The sequence below is a fragment of the Hibiscus syriacus genome, unplaced genomic scaffold (genome assembly GCF_006381635.1).
Source record: "Hibiscus syriacus cultivar Baekdansim isolate YM2019G1 unplaced genomic scaffold, ASM638163v2 tig00110652_pilon, whole genome shotgun sequence".
Taxonomy (NCBI): Eukaryota; Viridiplantae; Streptophyta; class Magnoliopsida; order Malvales; family Malvaceae; genus Hibiscus; species Hibiscus syriacus.
In genome coordinates, this window is record NW_024062812.1 from 217,748 (window position 1) to 243,178 (window position 25,431).

At 33.9% G+C, this 25,431-nt stretch overlaps 3 protein-coding genes and 2 pseudogenes across 4 annotated transcripts; 2 read left to right on the forward strand and 3 right to left on the reverse strand.

Moving 5' to 3' along the window:
- The first annotated feature begins 1,993 nt into the window (after positions 1 to 1,993).
- Positions 1,994 to 5,176, forward strand: LOC120137148 (annotated as a pseudogene).
- Positions 5,177 to 10,249: 5,073 nt separating this feature from the next.
- On the reverse strand, positions 10,250 to 12,259 carry LOC120137125 (tropinone reductase homolog At5g06060-like). The gene is made up of 5 exons (XM_039152964.1): positions 12,072 to 12,259; positions 11,496 to 11,703; positions 10,756 to 10,972; positions 10,578 to 10,684; positions 10,250 to 10,509 (listed from the first exon to the last, which is right to left on the reverse strand). Exons 1-5 carry the CDS (start codon positions 12,155 to 12,157, stop codon positions 10,315 to 10,317), a joined length of 813 nt encoding a protein of 270 aa, XP_039008895.1. The 5' UTR covers positions 12,158 to 12,259; the 3' UTR covers positions 10,250 to 10,314.
- A 1,377-nt stretch (positions 12,260 to 13,636) lies between these two features.
- LOC120137123 (tropinone reductase homolog At5g06060-like) lies at positions 13,637 to 15,505 on the reverse strand. Of its 2 annotated transcripts, none has more exons than XM_039152963.1 (5): positions 15,241 to 15,505; positions 14,943 to 15,114; positions 14,532 to 14,748; positions 14,302 to 14,408; positions 13,637 to 13,864 (listed from the first exon to the last, which is right to left on the reverse strand). In XM_039152963.1, exons 1-5 carry the CDS (start codon positions 15,486 to 15,488, stop codon positions 13,676 to 13,678), a joined length of 933 nt encoding a protein of 310 aa, XP_039008894.1. In that variant the 5' UTR covers positions 15,489 to 15,505; the 3' UTR covers positions 13,637 to 13,675. The 2 variants fall into 2 exon arrangements, with proteins under 2 accessions (XP_039008894.1, XP_039008893.1); XM_039152962.1 differs by having other exon boundaries at positions 14,907 to 15,114.
- A 790-nt stretch (positions 15,506 to 16,295) lies between these two features.
- LOC120137133 lies at positions 16,296 to 17,264 on the reverse strand (annotated as a pseudogene).
- A 2,845-nt stretch (positions 17,265 to 20,109) lies between these two features.
- Positions 20,110 to 23,842, forward strand: LOC120137180 (transcription initiation factor IIA large subunit-like). Its single transcript, XM_039152995.1, has 11 exons — positions 20,110 to 20,263; positions 20,452 to 20,625; positions 20,711 to 20,863; positions 21,011 to 21,068; positions 21,150 to 21,208; positions 21,371 to 21,517; positions 22,611 to 22,763; positions 22,938 to 23,001; positions 23,121 to 23,278; positions 23,412 to 23,495; positions 23,607 to 23,842. Exons 1-11 carry the CDS (start codon positions 20,141 to 20,143, stop codon positions 23,628 to 23,630), a joined length of 1,197 nt encoding a protein of 398 aa, XP_039008926.1. The 5' UTR covers positions 20,110 to 20,140; the 3' UTR covers positions 23,631 to 23,842.
- The last annotated feature ends 1,589 nt before the right edge of the window (positions 23,843 to 25,431 follow it).

Below are 25,431 nucleotides of genomic sequence, written 5' to 3' on the forward strand. Positions count from 1 at the left end.
GTAATTTGGAATTTTTAAGTGGGAAGCTGGTATTAGAAAGGAACCCTAGTTGGCCTTATTTGAAGCCAATGGACGTGAGAATTGAAAGGTATAAGTATTGATATTTAAGGAGTCAGAGTTGGGCTGTTGGACCAAAAAAATAAAATAACCATGATATATTGCAAGATATCAATGGTGGCATGAACAAATAGCGGTCGTTGCATAACAAACTTGAACGTGCTGTCCATTTCCTTTGAGACGTAAGGCTGATGGAGAATCAAACCAAGTGGCGGCCCGATAAGCATGCGCGTTACAGGATCACACGCAAGTCATTTGACTCAATACTTCATCGTTTATTTAAACTTATATCGAAGCAATGTCGTGATTCATGATTATGGTACCAGAACATCTGGTCCATAATCTGGTAAATGATTACTTCATTTAAAAAAAAATACAAAACAGATTCTATAACATTAACCGTAAATGACATAAGTAAGGAATACATCTAAAATGCATACAGATAATTGTATACATAATAAACCGGCTTAACTATAAATAAAGCATACTGAGCAAGATTATGGGCAGCCATGTTGGCAGAACGGCAATTGCAATGATCTGGTTCGCGAAAAAATTATTATTAAAGAAAATAATATTTTATGGATTGTATTTTCACGTTTGGTTTATTAAAAAGATAATTATTATGTAATAATTTATTACTAATAATAATATTTTTTTATTAAAATTGTGGGAGTGTCATTACCTTCAATTCTTAAGTATTATACAATTCTCGTCACTTATTATAAAAATACCCCTAAAAATGAAAAAAGATAATATAATATTTTTAGAGTAATGTTACATTCTAATAATTTTTTTCTAGAAATAATTTTATATTATGTGAATCAAACACCCCAAGAAGTAAGCAGCAACAGAGAATGTCAATACATATTCAGGTTAGGTAGAGTGGTAGTTATAAGTGTTAGTGTAGTTAAAAGGTTTATTGTATTTTGAAAGAAAAAGATGTTCGAATCTTGAATCCAATATTGCTGAGATAATTAATCATAATATTTGATTATAAATTATAAAATAGACAGAAGAGATTAAGATAAACGGTACTCAGTAGATTAATGTCTATAATAACTGAACTTTAAATATTCGATAAATTGTCAATCTTAATACAAGAAAACATATTTTAAAGGCTACATCTTAATAGGATCAATCTAAATCGAACAAAGCTAATCTATCCACTCAAATTTTTAGGTTTGTTGTTGTCGATGTTATTTTCAATTAGGGTAAAGTACTCAAATGGTGCCCCGACTATAGGATACTGTTTTATTGAGTCCCCCAACTATTTGAAGTAACAAAATGGCCCCCAACTATAATGTATTGCTTTGTTGAGTCACTCGACTGTTAAAAGTTACAAAATGGTCACCTAACTATTCATTATGTTCCAATCTCGTTTTTTACATTAAAAGATTGACGACAATCTGAGTTGGACATTAACTCGTCGATTAAGATATGATAAAATCTGATCTCATAATCTCACACGACTATCATATCACAATCAACATGTTAATGTCTAGCTTAGACCTCTGTTATTTTTTTCCACGGAAAATGACGAGTTTTGAACACAATGAATAGTCAAGTGACCATTTTATAACTTTGAATAGTCGATGGACTCAACAAAATAACACCTTATAATTAGGAGACCATTTTGTAACTTTTAATTATCGAATGACTTAAAAAAGATATATCCTATAATTTGGATACCATTTGTGTACTTTACTCTTTTGATTAACCCTATAGATGTGATTGTTTAAACTCAAAATTTATAAAATAATAATATTTTTTACCATTAAAATCACTTTATGAGTTAAATAAAATATTACCAAAATAGTTTTGACAATTTAAGAATAATAAAAGAAGGGATTAGGGAGGGGCCTTTTTCGAAATTTTATCATAAATAACAACTGCTTTTATTTACCAAAGGCCCAATAAATAGCGGATTTATGGACTCTGACGAAAATATTTTCAAACATATAAAAATTTAGGCTTCTCCGCCACATCGGAGTTTCAGTCAGCAACTCACCTTCGCCCTTATATTAAAAATTTTGAAATGTTTTTTTGATTCATTTTTATATATTGTATTAGCAGTGAAAAAAGTATTAATTAAGAAGAAAGCCAGGCGTTCGCCTCTGTTATTTTCAAAGAATTCCCAAAATTAAATCAAAACTCTGTTTTGGAAAAACTCGGAAGAGAAGAACAAAGGATTTGGCTTTTCTTCTTGTCGTCGGAGAGATATTTTGATTAGTTTGCCCAAATTATGGGATCTGTTTCAATGGAACCTGCGGTTTTGGATGATATAATACATCGGTTATTGGATTTAAAACAAGCGAGGCCAGGGAAGCAAGTGCAGCTGTTGGAAGGTGAAATCCACCAGCTTTGCACTGTTGCAAGAGAAATCTTTCTTCAACAGTCTAATCTTCTTGAACTTGAAGCTCCCATAAAGATCTGCGGTACGCCTTTATTTAATTATTGATTTTTTTGTTTTTTGTTTTCAATTGAAAAATATTGAAAATTGATGTTTTGGGTGTTTGAATTTTTAATTTATAAGGAAAAAGTTGAAAACTTTGTAGAAATGCTCCTCTATTTCATTGGGAAATTTGATTAGATTAGGGATATTTTGAAAATTTTGAAGGAAATGTTTGTTTTATCTTTTTGAATGATTCTGTATGTCCATTGGAGCTGCATTGAGGATATCCTTGATTTCTTTGCTTAAACTGTATAAATCCAAAATTGATGTTTTGGGTGTTGTTCTTGGTATGATTGGATCTTATCCAGATATTTTCTTTTAATTTGAGGTAAGATGAAAGCATGGGTTTGATTTTAGTTTAGAATCAGGTTGAAAATGGGGTTGAGTACATAGTTTCTTAGCTATTGATTGACACATAATTGCATATAAGCAGGGGTGGACCGAGGGGTGGGTGGGTCGCCTCTGAAAATTTCAAAATATCCAATATTTTAGATTTTTTCTATGTTTTTCTGATTGATAATCTGTTTTCGCTCCATGAAATTTTATTAGTTCGCCCCCCCCCCCTAAAATTTTATTTGTTCCCTCCCCTAGCATGAAATTATATCCGTCCCTGCATATGAGCTTAATGTGATGGCAGATTGAAGATGTGAGTTGTAACCGTTTTTGATGCATTGAATGTTTAGATTTTCGTAGGATTTTAATGCTATAGTGGGGTGGGGTGGCAGGTAGCTACAGTTCAGATAGAAGAATGTTTTAAACTGGCTGAGCTGCTTCATTTTATCTTGGTTACTTGAGGATGCCGTGGATTGCCCGGAAAGGCTCAAGTGTAGAAAAATCAGCTGTTGCAGAGGATGGATGTGGAAACCAGATCATTTTGTTAATCATCATCTGAGTGCTCTAAATGTTATTGATTGTTGAAAGTGGAAACTATTTATTAGTATATTTTTACACGACGAACATATAGAATATCATGAAAATGATAGAACCACATAAAAAATAAAATTATTGAAACCTCCTTTCACTTTAAATATCCATTTTAAGTACTGAGGTCTTAGTGATCATTCTTCTCTTTTAACCGATTTAAACCCTAAATTTCTTTAAAATGTTTCTTCCACCATAGTATCGAAAACTGATGAAGTAATATTTTTTTGGTACTACTTGGTTGTTCCAATTATGCATGGATAAAGTAACTCCGAAGAAATGCTGGAATTCACATTCAATTTATGTGGAAGTGACAAATATATCAAAATAGTATAGTGAATAATTCACATGCTATTTTGAACATCAATTCTGGAAATCTATCTTCCTAATTGTTACATTATCCTAAACTTTTTGAAAGAAGTTCTAATAGTCTGTGATCTTTTTGTTGTTTGATTCTTCCAGGTGACATTCATGGGCAATACACTGATCTTCTGAGGCTTTTTGAATATGGAGGTTTCCCCCTAATGTTAATTATTTATTCCTGGGGGACTATGTTGATCGTGGCAAGCAGAGTGCCTTTTGTTCGCCTATAAGATTAAATATCCTGAGAACTTTTTTCTTTTGAGAGGGAATCATGAATGTGCTTCTATTAACCGGATTTGTGGATTTTATGATGAATGCAAACGAAGGTTCAATGTGAGACTTTGGAAAATCTTTACCGAGTGTTTTAACTGTCTTCCGGTGGCTGCTGTAATAGATGACAAAATATTGTGCATGCATGGTGGCCTCTCCCTGAGCTGACTAATTTGGATCAAGTTAAGAGTTTAACCCGTCCAATTGATGTTCCAGATTCTGGTCTGCTTTGTGATTTACTTTGGTCGGATCCTGCTAGGGATATAAAAGGGTGGGGTATGAATGATCGAGGAGTCTCTTTTACCTTTGGCCCAGATAGAGTCTCCGAGTTCTTAATGAAAAATGATATGGACCTTGTTTGCCGTGCCCATCAGGTTAGGGCTATTTGCTCTTTTCTTCCTTTTTATGTGTGTGGGTGGTGTAAGCAAAGCAACTAACCATAATGCTTCGCTTTCAGGTCGTTGAAGATGGATATGAGTTCTTTTCTGACAGACAACTCGTGACAATATTTTCCGCTCCCAATTATTGTGGCGAATTTGATAATGCTGGGGCAATGATGAGCGTTGACGAAAGCCTGATGTGCTCTTTCCAAATTCTTAAGCCTGCAGATAAAGGGTCCAGGTTCATTTGAGGAACTCTACTGCTGTCTCTGTTCCTCCATTGAATAGCTGATGTAAGTTTTAATCCCACTTTTATTACACCTATGTAATTCTACGTGTTTTGATTTGTTCTCTTTATTCATATAATCCCCCCTACCACCCCACTTTTTTTTTTACACATTTTATGTTGTTTGTTAGATTAAACCATGTTTTTAACCTTCGTTGTTCTCATTTGAGAACCTAATATCTGTGTTGTGTTTGTTGATTCTGACATATCTGTTGCACTTTCAGTTGTTGATTGAGGAGAAATGTTCGAAGATTTGGATGCTGATGTTGATATTGCAGCTTCTTGCAGATAATGCGATAATGAAATATGACAATTTCCTCCCCTATATTAAAGGGTACAGGTTATCTGTTTAAAGCTATTTTATAACCATATGAAATAAAAAATATAAGACATGGTTGACCATGAACTCAACCATTGTAATCTTTGATTTTAATCTTCTTTTTAACCCATTTTTTTTAGAAAGCAAAGCATTTTCAATATTTTATTTTGTTTTATCATAGGAAAGGGAAAAAAGTTGAAGGAAATAAAGAGAGTTTCGGAATTAAGGAGCGGAAAATGAATTAATTTTTTTTCATTACTATTGGTATCTAATTTATTAGAGTTTGACTCGAATTCAAAGAGGCACAATTTAATTAATATATAAATATTGGAAAATAGGAAATTCATTTTGATTAAAAGTAAAAAACTTTATTAAAGTAGATTTTTATTTTATTTAGTTTTCATTTGTAATCAATTATATATCCCTATAAATAGATACTAAAGGTCAGAGTTACATATCAAATTTTTTCTTTCACTAAAATTCTCTTGTATTTTCTTCCTTCATATTAGTAAAATTATTTCCTCTGTCCGTGGTTTTTCTTTTTGGGTTTTCCAAGTAAATCCTGGTGTTATTTGTTTTCCTTTTCGATCATGTTTATTTGTTTGTCGTTAATCATCGTTTCGATATTATAACAAACTAGTATCAGAGTTTCGCGTTCAAGATTATGACAACAATGAAGTATGATATTTCACCGTTGGATCGAAACACCAGGTTTTCGCTATGGCAAGTAAAGATTTGGGATATTCTTGCACATTTAGATCTTGACGATGCAATAGAAAGATTAATGAGAAGTCGGTAACACAATGACGAATGAGGAAAAACGTAAGGATTGTAAAACTATTTTTAGGTTCGTTTACACTAATCAAACCAAAATTTTATAGGATGTATTGAAAGAAAAAATAGTTGTATCTTTGTGGGCGAAATTGGAGCAACTTTGCATGTAGAAATCATTGACCAGCAAGTTGCATCTAAAGTAGCGTCTTTATTTGCTCAAGTTGGCGGAATGTTTGTCTCTTGAAGGGAACCTTATCACATTCAAGGAAACTATCTTTGATCTAGAGAATTTAGAAGTGAAGTATGATCAATAAGACTTAGGATTGATCCTCCTATATTCGTTGCCTCTTTTCTACTCGTCTTTCAGAGATATAATCTTGTACAGTCACGAAACACTCACTCTTGAAAAAGTTTACAATGGCTTGCACTCTTTTGACAAGATGAAATATATTGTATCTGGTTTCGAGCCCTCAACAGATGGTCTTATGATGCATGAATCGATTAGCTAAGACAGTGGGAGAAAATGTGAGCGTTCTTTCGATAGTACTAGAAGGGGTATATCAAAATCTTCCAACCAAGGTAAAATTTGTCACTATTGTAAAAAGAAAAGTCATGTTAAATCGGAGTGTTACAAGTTGTAAAATAAAATCAAAAGAGAAGTTGAAGAGCAGAACTCTGGAAATCTGGTGAGGTTGATATAGTAGAGGAGCACGACGACGGAGAACTCCTAGTTGCGGCTGACGACAACTTTATAACAAGTGATGAGTAGATGCTTGGTTATGGTAGTAATTTTCATATGAGTCTTAATCATGATTGGTTTACGATGTATGAAGTTGTTTCTACAGGTGATGTATTTTTGGGAAATAATGTCCCTTGTAAAGTCGCAGGTATTGACACTATCAATATTAAAATGTTGATGGATTGTTCAAACACTTGGTAATGTGAGACATGCTTTAGATTTGAGTAGAAATCTAATTTCGTTAGGTAATCTAGATTCAAAAGGGTACAAATTCTCCAGTGAAGGTGGATCTATGAAAACTTGTAAGGACTCTCTTGTTGTGTTGAAAGGGTAGAGAAAGACTACCAAGTTTTATGTTCTACAGGGTTCAACAGTTTTAGATAATGCAGTTGATGTTTCATCCACCGTGTCAAATAACGTTGTTGAACAAAATAACAGTGGTCAGAACAGTTATGTGAAGCAGAAAAAAGTTCAATTTCGTGAACATAATGAATTTGAAGATAGAACTATCAACGACGATCAGATCGTGTTGTGCATGATATTGTTCGTGGTGAAACATTTGTGAGCAAAGTTGACACTTATGATAATCATGATGATGTGAAGACTAAATCCAAGCCTAGAAAAAGCTTGGATTCGGTCGGTGTCCATTACTAAAGATTACCCCTTTGAGGGTTGTTGTGGAAGATGTGAAGAACTTGTTCGTTGAAGTGAATAATTGGTTTTTTTAGTTTGGTTGTCACATAGAATTTGGGTGTTTTGTCTCGAAATCTTTACACATTCAAAATTCGTGTCAAGGTGAAAATTTGTTAGAGTTTGACTCGAATTCAAAGTGATACAAATTAATTAATATATAAATTTTGGGAAAGTAGGAAACTCAATTTGATTAAAAGTAGAAAAAATTAATAAAGTAAATTTCTACTTTATTTAGTTTTCCTTTGTAATCAAGTATCTATACCTATAAATAGATACTAAGAGTAAGAGTTAGATATCAAGTTCTTTTCTTTCACCAAAATTATCTTGTATTTTCTTTCTTCATATTAGTAAAATTCTTCTCATGTGCCCGTGGTTTTTTTCTTTTGGAGTTTTCACGTAAATCCTGATGTTCTTTGTTTTTCCTTTTCGATCGTATTTATTTGTTTACTGATAATTATCATTTCGATATTATAACACAATCTAACCTATTTGTAGACTAATATGTACATAATACTGTAATGGTTTATTATGAGAATGATTTTTCTTAACTTTATTACGTATATAATATCATGATTTAAACTCTTCATTTTATTGAATGGGGTGTCTTGTCTTATCTCAGTTAGTAAATAGGTTATGATCTTAAAAATGTTTTTGAACTATTTCGTGTTTTTTATTGTACCTAAATAAAGTCTACTCGTTTTCTGTTTTTTCAAAAGGAATTAAAAAGTGAAATTTAAAAGATGGTGAAGATCAAAGCAAAAGGAAAGAATCATTATTTCCATACCTTTCAGTTTTCCGACTCGTTCTTCGTAATTTTCATTTTAAATTATATAATTTGGAACAGGAAAATTTAGATTTGAATAATGTAGGTTCTAATGTAATAATTATTATTGTTTAGATTTGAAGTGAAAATGTCAATTTGGAGATTAACTCTTGAAGAAGTTTTTATATGATTTTATCATACTTATTATGTAAATAAAAAAGTTATTATACAAATTTATTTAATAGAAGATTATAGATAAAACAGTTCGAAAATCTGTTTATAGATTTATCAATTTCTTTATATCAATTAATTTTTGACACCAACACCACCAACAATACTACTTCTGATTTTGCCATATGAAGTTTCCTTGTCGAAATTATAGCTCTGCCTTATCATATCTGAATTGCGTGATTTGCCCGATGGGATCATAAACCTCCTTTCTTGATATCTCTTCCACGTGTGACAATTTTTTTATTGTATTTTTTCAATTGATACCGGTCACCAGATGATGCAGTCCGAAGATATCATAATTTTTTTGGTCTATTTACAACACATATTCTGCTTGTTTAAATTTAAATTATATATAAAGAATAATATTCTATTTTATTATTGATGTTATTTAACGGATTTAGGGATTTGAAAACTAAAATTATAGAAAATGAACACTTGTTACAGAAGGGAAGAAAATAACTTTTTTTTGTGGATAATCACGTTAGCCAAATCATTTTAGGTAGGAAACAAAATGATGGGTTATGATGATTTGCCAACAGCCTGTCTATATGAAATTATTGATGCAACTTCATTCTCAATTCATGTATTTGCATTACATGTGCGTTCTGTCAATCACCAATAGTTAATCTCCCGTGATATAACCCCACAGCACAGTGTAAAATGCTTCATTAATCGGTTCAAAAAGAGATTAATTAATGTAAGAAGTTTAAAGTTTGAATTAATCTCCTTATTTGGAGACTATTGTTAACGATTTAACTTAGAAAAGGAATCTTCGCCTTTATAATCGAATGATATGACATCCCAATTTCTTGAGCTTTACAGCTTAGCTTCCTGATTGTTTTTCAACGTACGTCGTATAAAACACCCATTTTAGGCACCCGGGGCTTTGTCATTATACTTGTTGCACAAGGAACTAAGGCTAAATAAATAATGATTTGGTGTTTTGCCACTTGCTAATTCTTTTTCTCGGGAAAGTATACTTCTTTGAGGGTTTTCCTCTGCTTCCAGCCATGAAATTCAGGAGCTTTTGCTTTTGCATCCCAGGATCAAAGAAGGGAGCCAAGCAAGAAGATTCAGATAGTTCTAACAAAGCAAAATCCCATGAAAAATCTGATAAAAGTGGGAAAAAGAAGGGAGATGTCGATGATGCTGGAATGGCTGCTGCAGTAACAGGGGGTGCTACAGCAGCAAAAGCCTCCGCCGTGGAATGAGGCGGCAGCTTCTGTAGCCTGACACCGTTTGAAAACACAGCTGGTTCGGGTTCTTGGCCTTTTCTTGCCATATGGATTCCATAATCTTTCCTTTATCTTGTAAGCAAAGAGATGGACGAGTTGTTCTTGTTTTGTTTTATCTTGTTCATCTCTATATTTTTCGTTTTTGGTGTCTTGAGTTGATTGAGATTACTTGTTTTCGTGTACCTTTGAACGTCTATACTTCTTGTTATAATTTCCAAATAAGATTGACAATCATTTGAATTTCTTCTTCTTCCCGGGGTAGACCAAACACATTATTCAGAATACTTTTAAAAAATAGATGTACAAACATATGCATGGTGTTCATGATGTGCAGGGGTGAAGTCGGACAAAAAAATTAGGGGTCACATTAAATTACAATTTTTTTGGAGGGATCAAATGGTAGTTTTATCATTTTCCCAACGTAAAATTATTCAAATTATTAAGGGTTTTTAATGTGATGTTATCAATTTTGGGCCAGAGCCACTACCTCTCCACTGATCTTGAGCAAGTCCGAATATACAGAAGCTTGTTTTTGGTAGGTTCCTTCTTATAGAAGCAGATCGGTTAAATATAGAAACATATCTCGTACAAGTTCGGCTCAAAACTAATCGTTTTTCTTTATCGATAGTTGAACATCCAAATTAACACGTACCCTTATAAAATTCTTCAAATCTCTTGTAATCAACATTCTAATGAAGATGTTACTTGGCTAGGTAATAATTCAAAAGTTGATAAAATCCGTCATCAATTATTTTATTTTATTCAACAATGATCAGACACGGTTAACAAAACCCTGCAACCCGCTGAGTGTTTAATCATCTTGTTTAGTTTTCAAAGGTCTGATCTTGGGAAGAAAAACCCATTTGCTGTCAACCCACCATCAGCACAAATGATTTGTCCCGTTATGAAAGATGACGCTGGAAGGCAAAGGAATGCTACCAAATGGGCAACCTCTTCTGGTTCTCCAAGTCGCCCCATTGGTGTCCGAGAGATGACTGCTTCCATGAACTTACTGCTACTCAGAACCTGCAAACAAAACACTACTCATTCCATATGTTCATACCTGTATGTATGCTGAATAATTAAGACATTACTGGTTCCGTAAGTGGGGTTCTAATGAACCATGGAGCAACACAGTTGGTCCTGATGTTGTCTTTTGCCCATTCACATGCCAGTTCCTTTGTCAATTCGTTCATTGCTCCTGTTTAAACAAATTTTATAGAGACATGGTTTTAATTCAACTAGGATATATTTATAAGTCAGTCTATTTACCTTTTGTTGATCCATAGATAGATCCAAGATTGATTGAGAACACACCAGCAACAGAAGAAACAAAAACAATGCTTCCAGATCCTGATGCTTTGAGAAGGGGATACGCAAGTTGGCAGAAGTTGAATGCCGACTCGAAATTGGTACTCCACATTGTTGACACTTCTTTACTTGTATATTTCTCAGTTGGTTTCCAAATGTTCGTCCCGACATTATTTATCTACAAAGGTTCAGCTCATGAAAAACCTGTTGGAAATATTCTAGTATCGTTGTAAAACGAAAGTTGGCACAGGCAGAAAAATAATATAAATGAGAAAGAAAATCAAGTTTGACCGTGTCATGGATTAATTACCGTCTTACAAGTAAAATCGTAACGATTAGTAAAATCATTGAATGGACGTTGTCCTTTAATATTATTACGATCCTTCAAAACTTGTATTCCTAAAAATTGAAACAGATCATTTGTATTCCTAAAAATTGAAATAGAAACTGATCATATTATTCTTCTCGAAACTATAAAGAAAAAGAGAGAATACGAAATCGTTTGAATTTTCTTCAAAAAATTTATAAGCACACAATATATGTCAAAGACACATAGTTAGAACGATCACAATCACCCGACAATAACAAAAGCATGCACGTGCAAGAGATACATCCACCAATACTCAACAAAGAATAGAGAAAGGAATGATATATTAAAAAACTTTGTATTCATATGACTAAGTACAAGGAATTTAGCTTACAAGGATGTTAAGTTTGGCCTCAAACATGGAGGAAACTTTGCTGATCAGAGTTTCCCTTTCAGCTGGAGAGGTAGCATCACAGACCGAACCGAAAACTTGAAAACCCTTCATCTTCCATTGTTGCAAGCATTCATTCAGCTGATTTTGGTTGCGACTGCACGTGTAAACTGTTGCCCCCAGCGCAGCCAGTTCTTCCACAATAGCCAACCTATAACACCGTTTTCCAGTATTAATTGCAGAAACATAAATATTTTAACCGATCAAACATGAATATATTCATGGGGCAGAAACATGATTTTATGTTAAGGAATGAATTTCTAAAATTTTATGAGAGGATAAATTTATAAAATTCAGGAGGGTAAAAATAAATAATCAATAAAAAGTAGTATAAAGAAAGAATTTAAATATATGATAATTTGAAATTTTTAGACGCGACTGCCCTAACACCTCTTGGTTTATACTCTGGGAGGAGTGGATGTTATGCAGAAGAGCTGGGTTGCAAAGCTGGATTTCCGAAGGATTCATAGTAAAAAGTATAACAGTCATCGTATATGGAGAGAGTTAGGAGATGGTTACCCAATTCCTTTAGTGCCACCAGTGACGAGAGCGGTTGTTCCTTTGAGAGACCATTGGCTTAAACTTGAAGTTGAATCCCTTGCCATGATTTGTGAACTGTCTGTCGGTCTCTCTATTTCTCGAGTGTCGACAGCTTGATAAAAACTATCGAGGATGAGTACTATATTTTGTAACAATCATTCGGTGGCTGGTTGTGTTATGCGACAAAAAGTTGTGATCTTGTTATATATTATATACTTCGAAGCTCGATTACAAGTTGGCTTTCGTTTTTATGTATGCCAGTTGCATTTAAAAAATTGCTAATATAAATAATTAATGCCCCAAGATTCGATATATTTGCTGGAAAACAAGAACACGGTGACATTTGTTAGTAATCAATTTGTATTAAAAAAATTAGGTGATGTTGAAATTTTGATATGTCATTGTAAATGGATGATAATCTATAGAATTATATTGTGTTAATGTATTAAATATAATCTCAAAAAATATCACATATAAAATTTATGTATCTATATTATATATTTAAATTATAATTGTATCGTAATTTTTTTAATAGTATGAGATGATTATAAGATAGTATATGTTTATAATATTTCTGTAAATGTATTGTTCGAACCCAAGACTTAAATGTAGAACAATACTTCTTTTATTTACTTAGGTCATTCAATAAATTCTAGGGTAAAGTACACAATTGGTCCATCGACTATAATATACCACTTTATTGAGATGATCCCTCCACTGGAGGTAGTTGCTTAATAACTACCTCGACTATTAAAAGTTATAAAATAGACATATGATTATTCATTATGTTCTAAACTCGTCATTTTCGTTAAAAAAAATTAACGACAATCTAAACTAGACGTTAACCTGCTGATTGAGATATGATAAAATATAACCCCATAATCGTTTGAGTTTTATTTTGTGGATCAACTTTCCGTTTACATTATACTATCGAGCCATTGCTTGAAAGAGTATATTGTTGAACCATTGCTTGAAAGAAACGACATTGTCAATAGGTATTATTAAAACATAATTTTATCATATCTTAATCAACAAACTAATATATACAACTCTCGATTTTTTAACGAAAAAAGACGGTTTAAAACATATGAATAGTCGGGTGACTATTTTGTAATTTTTGATAATTGGAGGACTCAACAGAATAACATCTTCAAGTCGATGAATCATTTTATAACTTTTACTAGTCATGACTAAACAAAACATCATCCATGTAGTCGAAAGATCATTTGTGTGCTGTACCTTATAGTAATCTATTTTAAACTTACTACTCTGGTTTGTAGGTTTATACCCATTTAGGGTTCTAAGTTCGTTGTGGAAGCTTCGTAAAAAACTTATTGTCTCGTAGCTCAATCACAAGACATGGAGACAGCTGGGAAATAGCTCCTCTTCTTGGCTGGCTACAGGAGCTAAAGAACTACCCATTTCCATGGCAGAATTTTAAAAAAAAAATTATTCATGTCATCTTGGTTGCTGAAGAATGGATACCATTCAAAATGAGCACACGAGGAAAACAAAAATGTTTTGCAGGGGAGAAGTTCTTCAAATATGAAAGGATCTCTGCGGGTTGACTAACTAGCAGTTTTCTAGTAATTTTTTGGGTCGAAACCATTTACAGACATGCCACCATCAACACAGATAATCTGACCAGTTATGTAAGATGATGCAGGCATGCAAAGGAATGCTACCAAGGATGAAACCTCTGTCGGGTCTCCAAGTCGTCGAAGAGGGGTACGAGAGTACACCTCCTCTAAAAATTCTTTGCTGCTAAGTACCTGAAAAAAAGTAGTCTGATCAATGAAATGAAAGATTACTCCAAAAGCTCAAAAAGGTTTAAATACTATGATTCGTAGAGAGAGATTCGAATTAGGCGATGCATCGGTTTTCATTTCCCAAGTCTCGCTGAGAGAGCATATGCAATTGACATTCAAAATGGGAAGCAAGACATCATGCCCTGTAAACCGCATTTAACAACTATATCTGTTAGAAAACTTGGTCGCCATTTAACAACTAGAATAACTCTTTCACAAAATTCTTACTGCGGAGTAAGTTAACTTGAAACGGTCTAACGATGTTACACATATTAAACAGGGGAAACAAGCATCTAAGCTATTATGCCGGCATATCAAAGTCATTGCCCATCACTACGATAATCAGCATCATTGTGAAAGTGTAATCAGGATCCAGTGCAAATTGTAAAAAAGGAAATTACTTGTTCCACCAAGGAAGTTCTGATGTACCAAGGCGCAACAGCATTACTCCTTATGTTATCCTTCGCCCACTCGCATGCCAAGTTCTTTGTAAGTTGGTTGATAGCTCCTAGGCATCAAAATACAACACAACAGCCAAGTAAAACAAAAGGAAATAAACATTTGATTATAGAATTTGGCTTCACATATCAGCATTTTCAGTGAAATTTATCTTCTTAAATGTATACTATACCTTTAGTTGCTCCTTGTAGTGACATGGACTTGAGTGAAACAAATCCAGACACCGAAGAGGTGAATACAACACTTCCTAATCCTGATGCTCTGAGAAGTGGATATGCAAGTTGGCACAAGTTGAAAACAGATTCAAAATTGGTTGTCAAAAGAATTGAAACTTCTTCAGCTGTGAAATCTACCATTGGTTTCCTTATGTTTGTCCCAACATTGTTAACCTGTAAAGACAAAGCTACATTTTGATTTTAGTTTTAAACATTTAAGGAAGAAAAAAAAGGACCCGTTTCTAGCATTTAGTACACAATATTGCTACAACTCTCACAGGCAAAGAAACAAACACAACATATACATTCAAACAAAATAGGGAGGAGCTTACAAGGATATTGAGCTTGGAATCAAACAATGATGAAACCTTTTCCATTAAGCTCTCTCTTTGTGCTTTTAAGGACACATCGCAGATAGAACCAGAAACTTCAAAGCCCAAACTTTTCCATTCCAGCAAACACTTGTCAAGCTCATTTTCATTACGAGAACATGTGTGCACCGTTGCTCCAAGTCCAGCCAATTCCTCCACTATGGCACGTCTAGAAAAAAAAATGAAAAGAACCCAGTTCAAGAAAAACCTCAAAATTTTATGATTTACATTACTTTAAAACTAAAAGGCCAAGCTTTTTCATGTTTATAAAAATGGAGGAATTTCTTGTTTTTACCCAATTCCACGTGTGCCGCCAGTTACCAGGGCTGTCATTCCTTGGAGTGACCATCTGTTTGATTTTATGTTACCCTGCGCCATGGTTTGAATCCGATTCAAAATGGGGCTTTTGTATGGAAGTGGAGAGGAAGTTAGGGGTTTGAAAGAGAGGATGAAATCGGTGTTTAGTCGGGGTTTAAAACAAGAAGAAAATGGGATTTGGGTGTTAACGAGACCTGAAGAAGGCAGAATAGGAGCTTGTTTCATTGTTGAAGGATGTGCCAAGGCCTACAAGAGATTGTTTTTATGAAAATAAATGACTTTGGCGATGTGTTAATACAATTAAAGAAGCATAAGATTAAGCATTGCTTAAGAGGAGCAAGTTCGACAAAAGGCTCTAGGGAATTAAAGCTATCTCGTTTGTCATAGGAAAGGATTACGATTATGATATTTTCACTGTACCATAAAAGAAGATGTGATGTTGCTAACTGTAGAGAAATGTGTATAACAAAGAATATATACAATAAAGAATTGTATAGATTCATATTAGTTAGTACACTGCTTTTATAACAATGGTTTAGCTAACCATTAACCACCTAATAAATTAATTGACTTAGCTAATCAACCTAACAGACTAACCACCTTTACATGCATCAGTCTAACATTCCCCCTGCTCTTCTTTTTCTCCTTTTGACAGCAATCTAACATTCCCTCTATTTTTCATTCTTGATGAAAAGATGAACAATTGAATCGAAAGTGCGGATGCTTCCTTCCGTTCACTTGAATCGAAAGTGTCGATGCTTATTTTCGTTCTTCTTGAATCGAAAGTGCCGATGCTTCCTTCCGTTCACTTTGAATCGAAAGTGCCAATGCTTCCTTTAGTTCTTCTTATTCACCTTCATTTCTTCCTTCTTCACCCTCTTTTACAAGGTTCCTTTACATACTTTTTTCCTAATCAAGAGTTAAAGTTGTCCACCTAGAATTCTTTGTAGAATCCATACAAACTCCTGTTTGAGCTAACAAAGCCCATGTTTCAGAATAGTAATAGCTAGATATCATGAAAAAAAAACACGCCTAGTAACATCTAAATTGCAACGTTCTTGATATGAGATAATCGAGCTTTGCCATCTTCCCCATCTCAGATGGGCACCAATCTACTGCAGTAAGTTCACCATGGTGATTCTTTAAGATGATAGGCTCCGCTTAAGGCTTGTTCACCTTCCAAATATGAGTATTTCCTTTGCTGGAACCACTTAGTATGTAGTATGCGTCTGGACTGATTGCTGACTTCACATAAAAAAAACTCTATTTGGCATCCAGAGAAAGTTTACACCGGGCCCTTATCAAGCTGAACTATATTATACAAGTATATCCTGTTGTCCATGCATGATGCTGTTAGAAACACTCCTTTTGAGTCCTGGGACAAGCTAGATATACCCTTTTTAGATGCAGGCTCTGGTTGGGGACATGCCTGAGTGACATGGGATTTCAGATTCCTTGTATCCCAGAACTTCACAACGCTGTCTGCAGCTCTAGACATAGCAATGGAAATGTCATCTTTGAGATAAAGAACTGAAGTAATGGTTGCAACAACAGGCTTGCCACGTCTACCCGCCTTGCTTGAGATGAAGGATGAGCTCCTTTGACCAGAATAGTTGATGCAAGGCAAACTTCATCACTTCTACTTCGGGAGTTGATCTTGCATCTTAGATCCCAAACGGCAAAGGACCCATCTCTCGAACCGGAAACAACTAGATCAGAATTAGTAGAATGAGAACTCAAACATTTTACACTTCCTGTGTGCAACATTAAGACTCCAGTGCATTTCTTTTCCTGAGCATCCCATACCTTTATAGTTTGATCCCCTGAAGCTGTTAAAATGTAACGATCATCCTTCATCTAGCATACATCAAATGTGGCATTTTCATGAGCAACCCATTCACTGATTCTTGCTTTTTCAGTATTTCCCTGGTGTGATGCAGCGGTATCTTCCATTATATGAATCCCCTTCGTTTGTCTGACAGCATGAAATAGTTTAGTCATCGTACGCCAGTGGCCTTCCATTTTAAGCGGAGGTGGAAACGAAAGCTAGCGGCAATGGAGGAGGAGGACGACGAACTCCATGCAACGACTGTGAATCAGCAGCAGCCATGAACACCGAAACTTCTTGCAGTAGAAACGATTTCTCCAGGACTTATGGTGATTGATACCATGTAGAGAAGTGTGTATAACAAAGAATATACACAGTAAAGAATTGCATAGATTCATATTAGCTAGTACACTGCTTTTATAACAATGGTTTAGTTAACCATTAACCACCTAACAAACTAACTGACTTAGCTAATCAACCTAATAGACTAACCACCTTTACATGCATCAGTCAAACACTAACAGATTTGATGTTACACACGAACATTGGTTGACATTAATGTAAAGTGTGTGTGATTTGATTGAACTTTTTAAGACGTCAACCACAAAATTTTATCATAATTTCTTTTGTATTATTTATGGAGAATGATAATTCTCGATTTAAAGATAATAAAAACAATGGTTATATTCAATTAAAATGAAAGTTTATTAGGTTTTTGATTTAAGCATTCATCTTCATTTCCTTAAAGCCTCATTTCCTCTCCCCTCTAAGTAGAATTAACATTAGATTTAGAATTTATAAAATAAAAATAAAAATAAAAAATATAACAAGTCAATTATTGAGTTATTTATTTGACTTTTATATTACTCTTTGTTTCACTGTATTAGAAAGATAAATTTAGTTAAATAATTTTTTTGTGTACTTGAGGCAACGAGATTATGAGAATGATTTATGTATTATAACATTTTCTACGTAATAATTTCTTTAAATATCTTTAAAAACGGTCGTGTTCTTTTTTTTCATTTAATTTTTTATGTAATATTCTTATGTTTCATTTATTATATTATATTACATTAAAGTTTTTTTTATGATTCTCTCCATTTACAATAAAAAATACTATACGATTAAACAAGATAATAAATAAAGGTAATCTAGGATGGAATCATCATTGAACTTGTATTATAATAAATCAAAAGTCAAGTATAGTTTCTCATTTTTATATGCTTTTATCTCCATTTGTATCATAGTAAAAAGGCAAGCGCGGGGATTTGAATGCTCTGTATTTTCCCACATTGTTTAAGGGTGCGTTTGGTTCACAGAATGTAAGATTATCAGTGGAAATAAAAGATTAATAGGGAATAGGATTACTGAGAATGTTATATTTTGTGTTTGGTTGGTTTAGCAGGAATGTAAGATTACCGTGTTTGGTTAAATAATAAAAGATTATTGAAATGTATATTTGACCAAATTGTCCTTATTATATATTTGTATAATATTACAAATTGTAAAATATTTATATATTTTCTTTAAAAAATTAAATTCATAATATTTATATAATTTGTTTTACAAAATTAAAAAATATAAAAAAGGTTTCATGAAAGGGTAAAAAAAAATTTACCATGAACTTCATATAAAAATTTTAATTATAGATTTTTTTTGTAAATCTAAAATAATTTAAGGATAAATTTGTAATTTAACCTTCGTAGAATTTTTATTATTCAATGACAGAAGAATGATATTTTTGAAAAAAATAAAAATTTAAGGACATTTTAGTCCAAAACGCCGGTAATGTTACAATACATAAGGGAAGAGATGTAATGACATTCCCGGTAATATACCCAAAAAATCTACTATTGGTAATAAAACATTACCGGGAATGAGATTTCGACCAACCAAACATGGGAATCCCACAATCCTTGAACCAAACACCCCCTTAGAGGTTGACGGCAGGATCAGATACAACATATAATTTTATATCGGGTGAATTTATAAAATTTTAAAGAGAGATTAACTTGTAAAATTTTAAATTTAAAAGTAAAGTTTCAGTCAAAAATAATAATAAAATCTAAAATTTAAAAATTTTAAATAACGATCGTCCCACAAGCTCTATCAACTGTCCACATAAGATGCGGAGACCTCAGAAGAGGGACCAATTTCACCAGGCCCAATTGTGACAATTTTGTTGGCGTTTATTCTGCATCTTGGAAGTTGGATTTTACACCATTTGGCCTGCTCTATTCTTGGTTGGATATGATCTGTAGTGACAAAAGATAACTATGTTGAGCAATAAAACCCATAGTCCATAAATGGTTATTATGTAAACTATTTATCAAACAAAAAATTTCAAATATATAAATTGCATTAATTTTAGAATTAAAATAAATATATTAAATAAAATTTAAGATTTAAAGTTTGAGTTATAAAATTAAAAAATAAAAATAAATATATTTAGGGGCTGTTTGTTTACTTCAGAATGATTAAGCGTTGAATGATTCAAATGTTGAATGATTTAGAGGCTCTGAATGGTTAGCTCTGAATGTGACATATTGTTTGATAACTGGCTCTGAATGATTCAGAATGTACTTTTTGCTGAATCAATCAGTACTATTTTACTGAATCAATTAGCATTGAATAATTCAAGATACGAAATAAACACAAGCGGAAAGGTTTAGTTTTTATTTGACTATAAGCGCCGGTATTGAACTTAGCGTAGCTCTAGAAAAAGCGCATCGCAACAGAAAAATAAGAAAAAAACTGAACGAGCTCTTGAGTTACGCCACGTCGCCCCTAAGCTATCTGTCCATTCCCTCTTTCTTTCTGTAATATGTTATTGTTATGCTCCGATTCTCCAAAGTCCAAACCCTATCTTCCCTTTCTTTAATTTCACCCCGTCGATCAAATTTTAAACCCCTAGCTTCTTAAGAATCTCTTCTTTTTCTCTTAAAAGATTTTCCCAGGAAAAAAAGAATCCAAGAATTGATTTCATTGTCAGAAAAGAAAAAAAGTAGAAGAATCGAGGAGCTTGGTTGAAGATTTGGACACACAAAAAATGACGTCGTGGACAACGAGCGCGGTTTACATCCACGTCATCGAAGACGTCATTAACAAGGTTCGCGATGAGTTTATCAACAACGGTGGACCAGGCGAAAGTGTCCTCAATGAACTCCAAGGAGTAAAAAGCCTTCTCCATTTCCTTCTTTCATTGATTTAATTTTAGGGTTATGCCCGTTGTTTTAGAAATTAGTAGGTTTTGAGACAATTTATGTGTATAGATTTCATCTGATCCAATACACTACGGTTTGTTAATGATCTTATCGGAAGGAAACTGATCTAGTTGAATTGTTGGATATTGGGTCTTAGCTTTGGGAGATGAAGATGATGCAAGCGAGAGCTATCGTTGGTCCAATAGAGAGGTCTTCAGGTCAGAAGCATCCTGCTCCCGGTGGCGCAATTACTCCAGTGCACGATCTCAATGTTCCTTACGAGGGGACTGAGGAGTACGAAACTCCTACAGCTGATATGCTTTTCCCTCCGGTAATGAGCTCTATTTTGACAGCTTTTATGATGTTTAATTGCGGTGATAATTTTTTGTTTTGATAAGGGGTTTTTAATTGCGTAGACTCCTTTGCAAACACCTCTGCCTACATCGTTGCCGGGAAGTGCAGATGGCTCTATGTATAACATCCCTACTGGAGGTAATGATTATCTCACACCTGTGAACGATAGCGGTAGTAATGCTGATGTAAAAGGCGGAAAGTCAAGCCCTTATATGGTATGAACTTCTCTTTAACTGCCACTTTCCTTTAGGAAACATTGCTATAGTTGTTGTAATTTTCTACTTGCCACCAAAGAAAAAAGTAGCTGTTTGGCTTGTTGTAGATTTATTACTGATATGCTCTTTTTGTTTGTCATTTCACAGCAATCTCCTTCTCCTTGGGCAAATCAAAGGACCCCACTAAATGTTGATGTTAATGTCGGTTAGTATTAAGTTAAGCGAGCAATCAGTTTGAACGCACTTAGTTTGTTAACACTTAACAATAAATTCTATTTTTTTGTAGCTTATGTGGAAGGGCGGGATGAGGTGGACAGAGGAACTTCAAATCAACCCCGGACGCAGGTAACTCCTGTTTTGAGTAACGCCACAACTGCATAATGACGTCTGTTGTTATAATAACTTCTGAATGTTATGGGAACATGCCCTTCAAAAATCCTTGTTCTCATGTTGAAATGAGCTGTTGTTACCGTTGGCGATTAATTTTAATATTGGAGAAAATACCAGGACTTCTTTATGATGCCTCCTGGAAAGCGAAAACGTGAGAATTTTGCTACACACTATAATAATGGTGGTGGTGGTGGTGCTGCTGGTGGCTATATACCCCAACAAGATGGAGCTGGAGATGCCACATCTGAAGTTGCAAAGACAGAGGTTGGTTGTCCTTTGTTATATCTGGTGAAAGTAGCAATAGTGAAATGAGAATTGTAAGATTAATCTGATTCATTTGTACTACTCATTGTTCTTCTGTGCAGTGGCTTTATGTTCTTTTGGTCTAATACTGATTCTTTGCTATTTGGCTAGTATCATTGATGTAAATGGAGAATAAAGGAGTTATAATTCCATAACTAGTGGTTTACACAGATCATGATCTTCCTGGAAGTTCTGTTTCTGGAGTGTATTGGGGTTATGCCAAATTTCTGTTTAGATACACGTTTTCCATTATTGCTTAGCAGTTGTTAAGTGTTTTTCTGAATCAGTAAAGAAAATTCTCAAAGATTAAAAGGATGTGTTCTTTAGTGTCTTTTGACCCTGGTGTTGTGACAGGTCTCTGAAATAGTGTGATATGATGAGGTGGCATTTCTCCACTTTTAATTATATCCTTGCCTTTTAGCCTAAAATCTTTTATCCATTATTGTTAGATCTGCTTTAGACAATCTATTATATTTTTCTGTCCCCGCATTATTTTCTTTTTTGATTACTTTATCTTATTAAAATGGAAAAGCCAACATAGTTGAAGCTCTGAGCAATTAGTTGAATATTTATAAGGAAACTTCATCATTCTAATTGAGGTCTTTATGATAAGATGAGGTTGGTTTCCTCTGCTTATAATGATCCCTCCACCTGTAATTATATTGTTGCCCTTTAGCCTAAAATCTTTTATCCATTATTGTTAGATCTGCTTCAGACAATCTATTACATTTTTCCGTACCCATATTCTTTTCTTTTTGATTACTTTATCTTATTAAAATTTTGAAACCAACTTAGTTGAAGCTCTGAGCAATTAGTTGAATATTTATAAGGAATCTTCATTATTCTAATTGAGGTCTTTATGATAAAATGAGGTTGGTTTCCTCTGCTTATAATGATCTCTCCACCTGTTAGCCTAAATTCTTTTATCCATTATTGTTAGATCTGCTTGAGGCTTCATTATTCCAGAAGGGTACTTTTAGACCAAATCATTGTTAGAGTATGTGAGTTTGATTTATTGTGCACCTTTTGTAATCACATAGTTCTAAATTTTCAGGAAAATCAGGCTTGTAATTTCTTGGGAAGACATGACTCAGCAACCAAAGCAAAAAGCAAGATCTTAGCACACTTAGCTACTTCATCATCAAAGATTCCACAACTAGATGGACCAATTCCTGATCCATTTGATGATATGCTTTCTACTCCCAATGTAAGTATCACATGCTTTCTTACTTCAATTGCTAATCTTGCAATTCTGGAACTTAGTGTTACCTTTAGGCATATGGTTTGCAATGGACCTTTTCTCTTCCTTTCTTGTATATATCATTGGAGAGTTCACCAACTTACAGCTGTTGCCTTTTTATTTTCTTCTCTCATCTTGAAGATTTACAATTATCAAGGAGTTGTCAGTGAAGACTACAACGTAGCAAACACACCAGCTCCAAATGGTAATTTGAATGGATGAATTTCTTGTGCATCTTTTGGCTATTCCTCCCACCTCCGCCCCCTCTCTTATTTATAGACACCTTGTGTTTTGGTTGACCTGCTTTCCTTGTTTTCTTGCCAGACCTTCAGGCTGCTACTCCTGCCCCTGTTGCCCAAAATTATACTGTAGATGATGACGATGATGAACCATTGAATGAAGATGATGATGATGATGATTTGGATGATGTGGACCAGGAGGAGCTGAACACACAGCATCTAGTTTTGGCTCAATTTGACAAGGTGATATTTGCTATTTTTGCAGCATCCTTCATTGCTTCCCAGCCTCAATAATTTGTATTTGTACAAGTTTCGGCAGTTTTTTTTCTGTTCTACACAGACTATAAACAAAGATGTTTTATATTTTTGTTATTAGGTGACTCGTACCAAGAGCCGATGGAAATGCACACTGATGGATGGCATCATGCACATAAACAATAAGGACATACTCTTTAACAAGGTGTGTTGCATAGTGGATGATATGTGGCATGTTACACTTCGATACTTTCTGGCTTTTAGTCACCGTTCCTGAATTCAATCTTCTTATTGGCCAAATTCTTATCTTTTACAGGCAACGGGGGAATTTGACTTCTGATTTTGTTAGAGAAATGTCTTTCACCATCAGATGGCAGCAGTTGCTTTTAAAGAGCAAGTCAAGGGGTGTTTCGTAAGTTTTCTTTAATTGATATCCAAGTGAGAGCTTTGATGGAAGGTGATGGGAATCCTTATTTTTAATGCCTTCCTTGAGACTTTGGTTGAATGATTGTCGTATTGTACATAAACAATGAACAACTTTTTCGGCCTAAGAATGTTATTACCCGAGATGCTTCATGAATTTTTATTTATTTTTTTCTGCAATGAAATACCTGATTTCGTTTATATTATAAATTAATTCCTTCCTACTTTGCTTGCTTTTAGCTGAAATAAAGAAAAAGATAAGAGGTTGCTTGTAAGGATTATACATTCATTGGAATTTCTCTAAATCTAATTGACTTTGACGAGCATTACATTGAAACAAGTAACATGTATTATGAACATATTGTTTAGTTTTTAAGTTGTAGCATTCACTAAAAGCTATAACACAACCACAGAAATGCAGCAATAATTTGCCGTCTTGTTACTGTCGAACAACAACATAGGAAATTCAGAACCAACAATGATTTAACTGGGGGACGGAAAACGAATCTGATGATAATAATATTACTTACAAAGCAAAAGCACAGGCAACAACAAATCACTCATCATAGTAGTTGACTATGGAGAAAGATCCCCATCCATCAAGACGCTATCATTTGAGAACGGAATTAAACTTGAGTTGGGAAAAACACAAAAGGTGAAGTGGTGAACCATATACAAATAAGCGCGCACACACATATATGGATGGTGTATAAATGCAAAACAAAAACATCACTGTGCATCATTGATAAGCACGCATCTGCTTTGAGACAGCGAACAAAGTGGAAACATCCACATGTCCCGCCCCAGCTGGTTCTTTCCAGGCAAATGATGTTGGTATGGCATCAGCTTTCCTATGACGATCGTCTATTGGAAACACGAAATTCATCCTTCTGTGGGAATAGATTGGGTGAAACGAGCGGTGTCAGCAAGGGAAATGGAGTTGCAGCAGCAGCAACTTTAGAAGTCTCAAAACTAGCTTTCATCTGATCAAGCTCAAGTGATGCAGGCACATGCATTTGTAGCCTGGTGGGGGTGGCTTCCCTTCTTTCGTACCCTCCTCCATTGAAACGATGAAAATGGAAAATTGCAGAGTAACAGGAAAGATGAGGGATTGCGTGCCTTGGAAACCGGGAAACATGAGCTCGTTTTAATAGGGTAATATCAGAAAGAGACTGTTATGAACTGATTGGTAGCGGTCACTTGCTGATAATTTTTGATGGGTTGGATTATTATTTTAGCGGCTAATAGTTTTAACATAGAAAAAAGGAACAATCCTCCTAGTCATCGTTTTTCCATTGGAAGGGTGAATAATCCATGTTTTCCTTTTTAACTGCAACAAATTCTTACCTTTTGTTTCTAAACTGAATTGAAAATAGAAGACAGCTAATAGTAAAGTTCAGCTTTTTTTTTTAAATCTATATATTCGTATTAAACACGGATATAATAATGTATTAAACAATAACGAAGAAAAAAATTAACAAATTTGTTGTGAGAACGTTAACTTTAAAGTAAAAAACTCGTTTCATTCAAAAGTTTATTTTTTTACTGAAAAAAAAATTAATCTAAGATTGATTTTTAGATGGCATCATTTTGATTTATCAAATAATTGATCTTTTGGATTATTGTTATATTAATGTCTGTGCATATAATTCTGATAACAAAACTAAATAGATTATCACCCCTCAATATACCTTATAGAGCAATCTAAAAATTATTGT